This window comes from Bactrocera dorsalis, chromosome 4 (genome assembly GCF_023373825.1).
Source record: "Bactrocera dorsalis isolate Fly_Bdor chromosome 4, ASM2337382v1, whole genome shotgun sequence".
NCBI lineage: Eukaryota > Metazoa > Arthropoda > Insecta > Diptera > Tephritidae > Bactrocera > Bactrocera dorsalis.
The window spans coordinates 46,161,009-46,175,717 of record NC_064306.1 but is presented as its reverse complement, the minus strand read 5'-3'; the positions used below and the strand labels follow the sequence as shown (position 1 = coordinate 46,175,717).

The 14,709-nt window shown below is 34.7% G+C and overlaps 1 protein-coding gene across 11 annotated transcripts in view; it reads right to left on the bottom strand.

Moving 5' to 3' along the window:
• LOC105234191 (proton channel OtopLc) overlaps positions 1 to 14,709 on the bottom strand; it is a 121,647-nt gene that overhangs the window by 57,829 nt on the left and 49,109 nt on the right. For 7 of the 11 annotated variants that reach the window (XM_049456534.1, XM_049456528.1, XM_049456535.1 and 4 more), the window contains one exon: positions 2,122 to 2,761. In XM_049456534.1, the coding sequence (XP_049312491.1) occupies positions 2,122 to 2,271 (150 nt within the window). In that variant the 5' untranslated portion in view covers positions 2,272 to 2,761. The remainder of the gene's footprint in view (positions 1 to 2,121; positions 2,762 to 14,709) is intronic. The other 4 variants (XM_049456532.1, XM_049456542.1, XM_049456536.1 and 1 more) reach the window with 1 other exon arrangement.

Genomic DNA, 14,709 nt, shown 5'->3' with positions numbered 1-14,709 from the left:
GTCCAGGAGGAGTTATCATAAATCATTAAAAAAAATCACCTAACTTAATGTTATGGCCAGAACTTTAGCCTCATAATAAATTCTAGTCGAGAAGCTCAATTTTCAACCACGTTTATCAGAGATAATGCGCTTTTTGTCAGATTAGGATAGTCTGCTGCTTCTGAGCCATGCATATAAAACTTTTGGTTCTTTTCGTTGCCAGATGGCAAATTCAGGAGGAGAAGTCATAATTTAAAATATTAAATAAATTGCTTATAACTTAATGTTATGACCAAGACGTAAGTTTTATAATAAATACCAGTCGAGAAGCTCAACTTTCGATCACTTTTTTCAGAAATAAAGCGCTCATTAAAAGTTTCCTACAATAAATTGTTTGTTTCGTTGACTGTTAGGATCCATGCCTAATTGCCATATTGTTGGAACCAAAGGTCGTCCGCACCTACATTATCCTATTTCGACATGAAAAAGTCACTGTGTTATCGGCGATGATTGCCTATCCCGTAGCAGAGAGCACGAGTGGTTTCAACGATTTCAAAGCAGTCGTGAGGACATAAATGACGATCAACATGTGGGCCAATCAAAATCCGTGATCATCAGTAATTCCATCGAAACTGTGTGTGAATTCATCAGAAATCAGCCAAAATCATCATTGAAATTCATGGAAATGGACAATGAACATCTCCAAAACATCGATTTATCGCATTTTGACCGAACATTTGGGCTTACAAAAGGTGTGTGCACGGCTTGTTCCTCACAAATGGACTGACGGCCAAAAATTGCTCAGAATCCAACATTCCAAGGACGATTATTTGACCAAAAATCACATTTTAACCACTATTCACTCCCCGTATTTACCTGATATAACACCGTGCGACTTCTCCCTTTTCGGAAATATGTATTTGCCCATGAAAGGAAAGCGTTATGCAGACGTAGAGGGCAGTCAAATGGCTTTCACCGGCATAGTGGCGGCCATGCAGGCCAACGAGCTAAAACACTCGTTCGACATGCTTTTAGACCATGCAAAAAAAAAATGTGTGCTGTTTAAGTCCTGTTTACTTTGGAACGCACCTTATATATTAGATTGAATTGAAAAGTGTTCAAGGGGTATTCTGTATTAACCTCCAGTCTCTTTTGTAAAGGGTGGAAGTGTTTGAGTTAGAGTTTCCGGGTACTTTGTATTAACTGTATTACTATAACAGACAACATGGATTGTGAGCTCATTCAACATGCTCTAATCAAACAATTAAAAAGTGTCGATGGCCGAGTAATTATGTATTTTTAAAACTTATTTAAAAGCATAAATATAATAACTTAAGCATGCGGATATTATTACATTATTTTATATAACTTTCAGTAACAAAATTGTGAGAAAAAGAGTTTAGAAAATATAGTTTAATAAACAGGTAAATCTACGAATGGTATGCAGTAAGTCTTCTGTAATTATTGTAAGGAGTTTAACCTGAGGTGGCGCTTCCATTCACTCTACTATACATTACGCAGTTATTTCATTTGTAATGTTGTTTTTGTTGTTGTGCTTAGAAACAAATATGCATTTACTGAAAACAACTAATTCATATTTTCACATACGATCAATTCCAATTTAACGAAATAAATGCAAAAACGTGTGTTGTTGTTGCAATGTATATGTATGTATGTGTAACAACAAAATTGTTGTATTTTCAAATTTACAAAAACGATCAATTTACACTGATTTGTGTTGAGATGAATTTGCAAAACAAAATGCTTGTCTATAAATAATTTAATATAATTTTTTTTTTTTTTTTGAATTTTCATAAAATAATTATAAATACTTAAACGGGGCAATCGGTACTCGTGCAAGGATATTCCACAAAACGTTTTTGTTTGTTTGTATGTATGGGTGTAACGGCATGTAACACGATGTAAAAATTACAACAACGCTGTACAAGGCAAGGAGCATGAAAACTATTTCAAAATGCTTAAAAGAATTCGCTATAGAAAAAAATTTATATTAAAAAAATGATTAAAAGAATTTTCGAATTAATTATAAAAATATTTTGCTAAGCAAAAATTAAACAGTTATAATTAACAGTTGCACTGCGCTTGCATATCCTTGGTACGAGTATGTTAGACGGCCCCTACCTTGACCACTGTGCCGACCTGATTCGAATCAGCCGATTGTCGATTGTCTAGTAGATTTGCGCGCTCCATTTGTTGTAACGGTACTGATTCTCGCGGCTGCTCGTTCAGTAAACGTTCTCGCATCTCATGTATATAGGGACAGCGCTGCATTCCTTTCTAGCTTACTGGTGTTGCAACGTTTTGCGTTCGCGTGGTGCCAATGACGAGTCGAAGTTGTTGTTGATGAGTGTGTGTGTTTTTGGTTGATAATTGTTGGTAGAAAAAGTTACGTCAAATGACGTGGAACTGATTATTTAGTAATTTGTTGCTTGCGTTCTGCTCACTTTTTATTTATTTATTTGTTTTGAATTTTGATTATGATGACGGTAATTTTTTATTATTTCTGTGGTTATATTTTTTTTTGTAATTTTTTATGTCACAGATATTTTATTTTAAATGTTAGCGCAAATAATCGCTTTATATAAAAAGCTAAAAAATGTTTTTTATAAATTTTATTCGCTGCTAACTACTTTTTGATAAATTTTTTATATATTTTAAGACCTTAGTAGGTAGGTCGTTTGCTAGGTTTTTGGCAGAGTAAATCAGTCAATGGTTTTCATTAATTCCAAGTTGCTAGTTTTGATTTGCTGGTTTATAAGATCTGAAAAGAGAAATGTAAATCGTTTGTTATTATCTTTTTTTTTATTTTATAGATTTAAGAATATTATAAATCAAAGCTATCGATATGATTCAACCTACTTTAAGTGTATAAAAACTCTTTATGAGCATTGATGTTAACGAACTATTTGGCATTGCTGTTATAATTCCGAGCAAACAACAAAGAAATATAATTTGTTCATTTTATGCTACTGTTAACCTGCCGAAAGTTGCCCTGTAATTTCGTTACAGCATGCACAGTACCATAGTGTAGGAATGTTACATGTTTGCGCATGCAAATGCAGTTGTAGTTTCGTTATCACGAAGCAGGTGAGCAGCACTGCAGAAAACAAGTGCAATTGACTGACCGAATGTTAATACAATTTCATGCATGTTCGTTAACATTCTCTGTTTAAAGTCGTGTGTCGGTAAGTGCGCGTCGGTATGTGGTCGCGATCAAAGTTTGTGAAAAAGTAATAAATTAATCATTTAGTGGAGTTTTTTGAGTATTATTTAATAATTATTTGAATTTGTGAATGTAAAGTGATAAGTTTGTAATAATAAATTGAAGTGAAAGTACTTATGCAAATGCAATTTAGAAAAGCAGTGCACGATGTGTTAGTTTGGCAAACATGTTTCAGCATGCTCGCGTGCAAATGCACTTTTGCTCGAAGATTGCCGATTGCGCGTTATGAATGTAGCAAATGCATAATATACATATGTATGTATGTATGTACATATGTATATATTATTTAGTAGTAAATCTATGTTAAGTGAGAAATTTTTCAATAATGGTTATATTAAATTATTTTTATTGCTCGATCATAGATTTTAAAATACCCGACGTATGTATGTAAGTATATTTAATTGAAAGAAATGAAATAACGTATTTGGTTGTCGTGGCATCAAATCGTGATATATGTAATTACTATGATCATTCCTAATAAGTTACAACTCTTTGCTTTATATTCACTATGCTTCTAAGAACCTGAAAAGCTAGAAATATAGCACTGACAGACAACAGGGCCACCACTCCCTTCACATATTTGGTTAGGTTATATGTCTGATCGCAAGAGAAGATCACACTTTGACTGATTATAGTCAATCCATTGTGAAGCCAGGTAAAAAAACTCCAGCAATTAGAATTTATGTGTCGACCAAGCGGGTTGTACTCATTGCAAATCTGCTCAAGTGCCTTATTTATACGCCTTCAGCTAAGCTGCATGTCTAAAGGTGTAAAAACAAAGCTGTTTTATATTGAGGTGTGAGATACTTCGCTTTATACTTGGTATTTCATGATGCCACGGTTTCTACTATAAAACAAAATTATAATGATTTTGCTGGGAATATTTGATCAGCTATAGACAGTTTATTATTTCAAGTATTATTTTTCTTTTCTCAGTTCTCATATCAAAAATTTCTTTAACAAATTGTCCATGCTCTACCAACACAATATTTTCCATCTATGATTTTTGAAAAATTTACATATCAACAACGCCCAAACATGCAACACTGTTGCGCAGCGAAAAATGGGAGCATTGTACTCACCGCCATGCAAACCGTAACTGAATACCATTTTCCATAACAAAAAGGCTATTTAAAGCAGTATGATTTAAAAGAGCGAAAGATGATACAAAAAGTAAAAAAACTTGAAAAATGAAATTGTGAATAAAACACTTTTCTGGTGCTGCATGTTGCAGTCAGTTGTAATTGTTGTTGCCAGTGCTTCTTTTGCTTTTGTGCTTGCGCAATGCAACAAAACGCGCCTGCAATTCAATAAGAATTAAGTCAGTGGAACAATGCCCAACAGATGTGTCTTCGCAAGCGAGGCAGAGCAGCCGGCGACCAGCAACAGCCAATAAATGCGAGCAGCAAAGACATATGAAACGCTCAGTGCGCATGCAAATGACTTCACTTACATATGTATATATGCATGTTAACAGCTTTATTATAAAAGTCATTTACCTATTATACATTATTATAATGTATATGTTTGCTTGCTTGTATATGTGTGTCACCAAGTCTGACTTCGCTCGACTTGCAACAAATGAATTCGGTTCATGCCTCTTCTCGCCGGCAATTTGCATTCATATTTGTATGTATTTATGTGTCTGTAAACGATTGCAGCAGCGCTTAACCACATGTGGTATATCTTCTTAAATATCTGTCTTTCTAATGTTTATAATAATTTCCACTGAAATACATATAGATAACCACTCGTGCTCTCATTTAAGTCACTCACTTACATACATTTGTATTTATTTATATTTCTATATTTTGCAAACACATTGCATGCGTGCGATAAATCCATTTAGCGCAACGCCACACCAAACCGCAAGCTAAATATGATCAATTGCATGCAACAAATAATTCAAAATGTCGCACAATCACACGGGCGAAACGGCAGAGCGCATCAGCAATTATAATCAATTGAGCAATAACAAACATGCCATATTCCCTGCAGATCTACCCAATTGAAGCGGTTTAAGCTATGCCGATTGCAAAAACGAATAAACAAATATTTATTTGATTTGTATTTGCTTGGTTATGTTGCATAATCGACATTGTCTCCAAGCTCAATTAAGTAGCTTTAAGTGTTACGAGTCTAAAGTAAAATATTTTTTTTTGAGTAATTAAGAAAATATTAATTTAGAAGCATATCAGTTTAAAAATCTAAATTTCTTTTCTCTTAAGAGGCGTCAAAGCCGATTTAACCTATTTTTGACGCACTATTATCAGGAAATATTTCGCACCAAAGTGCAATTAACAGGTCAATAGAAAAGTCCATGGCCTGCAATAGTAAAATACATTTTTTAGGAAAATTAATTTTTTGTTCATACGCTGTTTATAACAACCCTGCAACTTTTCGATATCATTTTTGTAGAACGATTCGTCCTTTGCCTCGAAATGGGCCTGAGTTTCGACGATTACCTCTTCCTTCGATGAAAATTTCTTTTCATCGAGCATTCTTTTGGGATCTGAGAATAGAAAATAGTCGCAGGGGGCCAAATCTGGGTAATATGGTGGATGCGAAATCAATTCGAACTCCAATTCATGGATTTTTCCATAATTTGTACAAACTTGTGGGGCTGTCCATTGACTTTTGTTTTCTTAAAATGCGGTAATTTTTCGGCGATTTCGTAACATTCCAACAACGCTATGCAATAGTCGTTGTTGATGGTTTTTCCTTTTTCCAGGTAGTCATTAAAAATTTTTCATCGGAGGCTGTTGTGTCCTTTCCATTTGGGGTGTTTTTTCACCGAACTCAGTCTAGGACCCTGGGAAGATTTGCCTAATCACTTTCAACTCGCCTTCAAACGAAGGTTTTTTGGCTATCCAGTATATACTTGCTCTAAAACCGGAAGCCGTGAGCTGTTTAAGCCATATATAAAAGACTTGTGTATGACCACTTCCAAATGAGTGTCGCTCAGAGAAATTTCCTCACTTGCGTGACTCCATCCCTCGTTGGAAGGATTAAGTGGAGAAGGACCTGGCTACACTTGGAATCTCCAATCGCCTCGAATACTCTCAGTGCTGGAGTGTTTTCATCCATTTGCTAGATTGAAGAAGTTGCACGAGTTGTCTGAAACCTCGTTTAGTATCGAACGGCTCGGAGAGGTCTTTTCCGATTCTAACGGAGCTTTTGGTATTGCTTTACGTCAATGCTGTGTAAACGCCATATTCGTCCTGAGGGGATACCAAATTCAGACAACGCGGCATAAAGGCAACTCCTTTTGTGCTGTCAAAAGCAGCTTTAAAATCGACGAAGAGGTGTTATGTGTCGATCCTCTTTTCGCGAGTATTTTCCAAGAATTGGCGCATGGTGAATATCTGATCAGTTGTTGGTTTTCCATGCCTAAAGCCACACTGTTAAGGTCCAATTATCTTGTCGACGATGGCCTTCTAGCAGCGTCATCTATGTGTCAGGCTGGGCACTTCTCAATTGACTTGTTATATTTTTGTGTTTAAACAAATTCTAAACTAATAATTAAGTACATAAAGCCTATAATCAAAACATTAGCTGTTGAACAGAAGCTGATGCCATTCTATAATTATACTAAAATCCTTTTATAATGGAGAACGTTATTCTACAGGCGATGTCAAGCCCCAACGTGAATTTATATCATGTTTACAATTTTTTTTATTTAAATTGTTCATTATAAACATCAAACAGATGTGTTTATTAAACTTCAAACAGATTAGACTGTATTTATATAACTAAAAGCGTTTAAAGGGTTATAAATTTATCGACCTTGAGCTGTCGCAAGAATTGAAATATTTGCTACTTATAAATTCACATTATAAAAACACTTTCGTATACCCTACTTGTACTTCTGTATCGCTGTACTTCGGCACTGTTACACTTGACAGCTACATGGAGCTGTTGATTATGATCTCCAGCAGGCAATCTAAAGCAGATACCACACTGTGTATCTAATAAATTTATTACCAAGGCGGCTGTCAGCCAAATCGACGCGGCGAAGTAGAAATTTCACTATGCGCCACGATTGTGGAATTTCTTGGCAAGTTGCCGAAAAACTTAAACGCCAACAAGCGAAAGCAAAGTGTGCCCATCAAGCGACTAGTGGGGCAGCTTCCACTAGAAGGAATTGATGGACTGTTATACGGTGATGCTGAGCAAACAGCTGTTGTACTCACACCAGCTTTAGATAGACTTGTATACGTGTATATTATTATTAATTTGTGTTGCAAAATTTTCGATGCTCCAGAGACAACAAACTAACAAAAGTAGTAGTAAATTCGATTGGCCCAATTTCGCATGGATGCACGCTAAAAATGCAGTTTCCCACCACCGCCCGCCGCAACACCGTTCGGTGCTTATTGACTGGCTCATCCGTCTGTTTATACGCCGTTGCATTTATTTGTTATAGCTGCTGTTGTTGTTGTTGTTATCGCGCCTGCAATTTGTCTGTGCGCAATCAACAAGAAAATAGCAAAGGCAAAGCTGCAACCGCAATAAAAATGGGCCAAACTCTACACACTGCCAGCGAGTTTGTGTGTGGCACATCCACTTTTACATGCATACTATGTTTCTACGTACTCAACATACATACATACATATGTATCTATATACAAATGAAGCAACATTGCATTTGTGTAATTGTAATTTTATGACTTGTGGCAAGAACATAAGCCAGCGGCAAGTACATGCAATTATAGATTTTATGCGATTTTGTTGCTGATTTTCCGCGTATTTGTTGTTTTTGTTGTGGCTACCGCTGTTGGTTATGTATCTTTGTCTAACAATGGAAATCAAAACAATTAGAGTTGACTTTAGGAACATAATGTTTGCAGAAAGTCCAAGGCTTTAGTCCCATGGGCTAACTCCGTTCTTAAATCACTTCCTACTTGCCTCATAAACTTCTCTTGAGGGCATATTGTCACCGTCCAAACCATTCGTCATAGCCAGACACGAATAATAATCACTTGACGCAAAATCTAGATTATATGGTGGCTGCGTGAGAAGCTTCCAACCAAGCTGCCGGACTTCCTGACGACTAACTACCAGGGACCGGAAATAAGAGTTATTTTACAATTTTTAATAAAAAAAATCATACATAAAGGAACATCGTAGAAAAGTTTTGATTACACCATCATGATTTTTAGGTGAACTATATGCGAAATATTGTATGATTTTTAAATTTTGATTTTTATATATTTAGATCAAAAATAAAAGTTATTTTTGATTTTTATTTTTTTAGATCAAAAATAAAAGTTATTTTTGATTTTTATTTTTTTAGATCAAAAAATAAGGATTATTTTTGATTTTTATATTTTTAAATCAATAATAAAAATCAATTCAAAATTTGTGACATAATATGTTTCTTAATCTCTGTTAAGCTTTAAAGTAAAACTAAGGTGTACGGTTATAATAACAGCAAAAAATAAATAAATAAAAATTTTGAATTGATTTTTATTACTGATAAAAAAAAAATAAAAATCAAAAATAACTCTTATTTTTTGATATAAAAAATAAAAATCAAATATAACTTTTATTTTTGATCTAAATATATAAAAATCAAAAATAACTCTTATTTTTGATCTAAATATATAAAAATCAAAAATAACTCTTATTTTTTGATTTTTTCGATAAAAGTCATAAGAGTTACGGTCCCTGCTAACTACAGAGTTGTGTAGCCTGGCGTCGTCATGTTGGAACTGAATCTCATATTGTTGACAGCATAGTGCCCAATTAAGTGTTTAGTCGTAGGAGAGCCACTCATAGTAGATAATTTATTGGCGATCCCAACAAAGACAGAGTGTGTTTTGACTTGGTCTCAGTTCCATATTTCATCACTAAAATGCAAAACAGCTATCAATAAAAAAAACATCCAAAAAAGTTGTCAAATATAATAACCAATTTATAACCATTTTATAACCAAAACTCAAATAACTACTTTATAACCCAAACTCAAATTTCGTTTCAACTTGAGTGGTTTCTAGTAAATCGTTTTTCCTTCGTCTATTTGCATTTCAGGTGACGATAAGATGAAATGAACCCTAGCAGTTTCCTTTCAAATCGAAATAAAATTTGTTTTCGATTCTTCTGGAACAAGCAGAGGCCTTTCAGCTTCTAGATAATTTGAACCGTTGTGGTCAGCTTGCGGTTGTTTTCACTTAACTACAATAAATACTTACCTAATAAATTCAAAAATCTTTCAAAAATATTACACATTCTCCTAATTACTGTCACATTTCTTATCGAACTAAAGTTTTGACGTTTAATAAATAGTCCCAAGCGATGCGTTGCACTTCCTTATATCTGTTATTATTTTTCTACTGTGTATTTACACACACACACGCCCACACAGCCCATTTTATTCAGTATTCACTGCAGGATCGTTTGATTTTATCTGCAGTGCGTCTAGTTTGAAGAAACTTGCCGCTGAAGCGCCAAATGAGCACTGTAACTGTCGGGAGAGAAACTTTGACTCCTTCCGTAGCTTTTTTTTTGCAAACGTATATGCTTTCTTGCACTATTTTTACTTCTCGTTGTGTCGTCATGTCCCTTTTGGCCATAGTTTTCACACTTTTGCTTGCTTGAACAGCGCTTTGGCATCCTTTATCCTTGTTTATTTTCACACACACGTTCTACTTCAATGGGCTATCTAAGTATGTGTGCTTTAAGCAAGTTCAAGAAACTGTTGTATCTGTAACTGTCACTGTTGTACAGTGAGTTTTTCTGTTATGTTGTAGGCATTGCTCAACCAAATATTTCGATGAAAACTAGTTACTAACTGGTTACTAACTACTAATATACAATATATACCAGATGATAGTCCCTGTGAACCGGTCCGCAAACCATCTCCATTCACATAACTTTCAAACCAGTTAGTTTTTAGTTATGAAACATGTATAACAGCTCTGCTATTCATATAAGGCCGTGCATGTTTTTAACTGCAGGATTTTGTTTCTCACTTACTCCTTCTACATATTATGTACTTTAGGCCCAGTGTGCATTTGGTTCATTGCAAGGCTGCTGCAACTTTGCAAGCAAATTTATTTGTCGGCTTTCACACTCAGTTTATTTCTAGGTACCATATATGTAGTTGTTCTAATTTCCAGAAATATGCCGTTGTACTTGGTCTAAATATGCTCCAGCATGCACTTGTATAGCGCTTACACGTTTGCTTTGGGTTTCCTGCGCGTAATCAACAAACGTCCTTCACGCCATTCCCATTTTTAAACTCGGTCGTCCTTCCGCTATTTGTACAGCCTCATTTTCACTTTGTTGTTGTCAGTGTTTCGTTTAGATTGTGTTTTCATTATGTGTGCGCTTTGTACATATTTATATGCCTGGTGACCGCCTTTGTCGAGTTCGTCATTGAGGGCTGTGAGTGCGTGCCTAACACTCGTGGGATCGTGTAACCTCAAATGAAATGCTCTGTGTGGGTGTACGGAGACTGCTTTGGCTAAAGTGCTAAGCACGTTTTCTGGTAGCTGTGTAATTTTTATTGAACTTATTCCTTTTTTTATTGGCGCATGTTTATTAGAAATATATTACTCATAGCATTAGCTCGGAACATATGTATTCAATCAAAATTCCTCAGGGTTTTTCAAAGAGAAAATAAGATTCACATTGAAAACCCTCTCCATAAAAACTAAAACCAAGTCCAGTGTTCTCATTCACGTACCGTAATATAAGTAGAGATTTTATGCAATTTATTTTAGTTAGTTTTACCCGTTTTTAAACACACATTACTAACTAATCTCAAGTAGTTTCACCGAGTTGGTCTATATATTTATATAGGCTTGGCTACGATAGGCTATATTCTGTAGAAATAAATCTGGTAAAACGATCAATAAGTGCAATTAAATTTTTATTCTTCAAATAATATTATCAAAGAAAATCGCGAAGCTCACCTGAGGACCACTTTTTGGTGCACACTTGAGTTCTACCAGAAATTATTTTGTTTACCTCAGTGGTAGTTTATCTCTATTCTTTCGAAGGATCCTACAAATTCGGAAATGGAAAAAGTCTTAAGCAGCAATATAGTACTATCTTTTGAACCTACAATCTTTTTTGTGGGGTTTTCTCATGTTATTTGCCATGCTTATCGAATATCAGTGGACCAGGGATGATAATATTTAAAAGCAAAAAAAAAATTAAATTAGGATGAAGTCCTTTAGAAACCGGAGAAATAATAACAAAATTGGAAGGAAAAATAATTTCTTGACGATAGAAGGTCGTGAAGAGGAAGAGTTTTAAGGGTTAAGCTTTAATGTTTTGTTGATCGAAATTGAATGCTATTGGAACAAAGTTTGGTCTGGGGTATTTTGCAAATTCATTAGCAAAATTTTCTCTTTAAGTAGCTTATATCTCTTTTTATGTGAACGAAAACTTAACTCCCTTCACACAACTTCCGGTTGTACTTATATATATGAACGCTACTGTACATATGCACGAGCATATGTATAACTGAGCTAGCAAACTTGCTTTGACGCCGTTTCGTCACGTTGTGCCATTTGATGCTGCTACAAACAACAACAATAACAACAATAATTTAGACAACAACATCAATATTTAATAGCTCTTTACTTTGTTGCCGGTTCGTAGCCACCTTTTGTTTTGCTTGTTTGTTTGTTTTTGTTTTCAAAGTATGCTACCGTTGCTACGGCTGTTGTTGTTGTTGCTGTTGGTGGTGGTGATAAAACAATTTTACGAGTTATGAACACCTTCTATGCTGTTAATGACATTAAAATGAACACAAAAGCCAACACGAGTCATGACTAAGACTGGGGCGAGTTGAATGACTGTGGCGTGAGAGCGTACATAAGGTGTGGTCTGAAGAAGAGATGAAAGTGTGTGCGAAATATTTATATTTGAATACAATTGAATTGCTTGTGTTCTAAATATTATTTATTTTAATTGCATACACAGCAGCCCAACTTCCTTCCATAAGCCCTACAGACGCCAGGGCGTATACGTTACGCCAGCTGCTACTTAAGAAGTTATTCAAATAGGAAGTCGCGCATATTTCATATCATTCATTTTTTGTGTGATATGTAGCAAGCACTTTTGTGTAATTTCATGACATTTATTTGCCATTAAAATTCGCCAGAGCATTAAGCACTTATTTTGCTTCAAAGCAGTGACGCTTCGGAATGCTTTGCAACGCTTGATTTGTTTGCTGTTTATAGTAGCTTATGTCATACGCTTATTGTTGCTGCTATTGTTGTTGTTATTGTTTCTGTTATTGTTGTTATTATTTTTTCTGTTATTGTTGTTGTTGTATGCCTGTTTTTAGTTTGATTCGCTCATTTCGTTGCTACACGTTTTGCTGCTTAGCTTGTTGGCAATACATCAATATTGACAATTAAAGCCGCAAAATAAAATGATCAAATAAGCAGCAACACTTTTTGTGGGGATGCAGTGCAGATGAGTTCGAGTTGACATAGTATATTTGAATATTTATAAAAATTATTGAAGTGAAATTGAACGAGATGACATTCGCTTCAATTATAATACCTTTTCATTTTGAAGAATGTGCTTTTACATATTCACAACTCAGTATCGCTTTATATGATAGTTCGTTGAAAAGTCTCAGGTTTTTGGAATGAGCAATTTAAGTTTTGCAATGTGAAGTAATATACCATATGCTGGATGAATGTAATACATATACTAATTTCATTGCGAATTTATCATACTCTTATTTATAATACTCGTCTTGATCAATATACAACTATAAGCAAAAAATATTAAGACTTTGTTCATAATTTTAGAATTTTTAGTTTATTCTTCAAAATCTAAGTCGATCCCCTCAAAGCAATCCTCCTTGGCCCTAATACACTTATGCCAATATTTTTTCCAATCCTCGAAACAGTTGTTAAAATCAATTTCCGGAATAGATTTCAATGCGCGTAGCTATTCTCGTTTAATGCCCTCAATTGACTCAAAACGGTTTCCTCAGAAGGGCCGTTTAAGTTTGCTGCAGAGCCAGAAATCACACGGAGCTAAATCAGGCATAACACTAAAAAAATATTCTTCGTTGACAGTTTGCTTGGTCGGAAGGAATTCGGAGTGCCTTGATTTCTGTCCTGCTTTGGCGTGGCTTTTCCAGCTGCGACTCACCTTTGCCACTATATTCGGCCGATTGATTGCCTGTTTCCGGGTCATAAGCGAGATTTAAGATTAATCGCCAGTAATAATTCGTTTAACGACATCCTGGTAGTCAGAAAACATTTTTCACACGATGTTTTTCGAAAAATTTTGTGTATTTGGCACCAACTGTGCTTTCACTTTTCGTAGGTCCAAATGATCTTTGAAAACGGTTTTCACTGGGCACTCCGATATTCTAACGATGTCAGTAAGATCTTTGTTTGTTGGTCTTCGATTTTCAATCACCAATTAATTTTTTTTATTGACGTGTTGATCATCAGTTGATGTTGATGGCCGTCCTGGATGTGGTTCTGCGTCAACACGTTCAGAACCCTCTTTGAATAATTTCTGCAAATCAAAAGCACTCAAACTATTATCACCCTCAAACTATTATCACCGAAGATCTTTTCCAACGTTCGACGAATGGGTTTTCGCACAGTAGAGTCTGACAAAAGCGGTACCGAAAAGGCTAAATTTATTATATTAAGCAACAATGCTAAAAATTATTATTCGTACATATATTTTTGTGTGTGTATGTGTCTTTTTTATTTTTAATTCTGACGTTTTCGTTCCGCTTCGTTGCGCTCCGCTACCGTTTAGGCATTAAATGTTCTATTATGGCTTCAAATTGTTGTCGCCCTATTGGGTTATGATATTATTTTGCTTGTGCTGTAGTATTTTGTTTCGTTTAGAATAAACTGGCATATTTTACATAATTTTTCAAGGGCGAGTAAAATACTATACGGTATTGCATAACAAAGCGTTTGTCATTCAAAAAGTTTTGCTATCGAAATTTGAAGCATAAAAGCGCTAAAAACATTAGAGTTAATTTGAATAAGAGTAAAAGAGTTTTTGGAATGCGATATTTTTTCGAAATTTCAAAAAATATAAATCCAAAAATATTTTCAGAATATTTTAAAAAGGTTCTTTCAGCTCTTCTTAAACTGTCGAATTATATAGTATATCAGGCCTAAATTTCATTTACAGTTGGCTCTCTTTATATTCCCTTATACGTTTTATATTACTATTAGCACCTCAGTGCCTTAATTAAACGTTTTGATACATAAATTTGTTTAACTTTCATTCAAAAAGTCAAATGACATCACCTACCAATTCAATATATTCAGTATATATAATACATGCAAAGCTTACATTTTTGTACTTATTGTGTTATAGATTTGCATCTGCAAATTGTATTTTTCTACTCTCGCAACAAAGTTGCTAAAGAGAGTATTATAGTTTTTTTCACATAACGGTTGTTGTAAGTCCTAAAACTAAAAGAGTCAGATATAGGGTTATATATACCAAAGTGATCAGGGTGACGAGTAGAG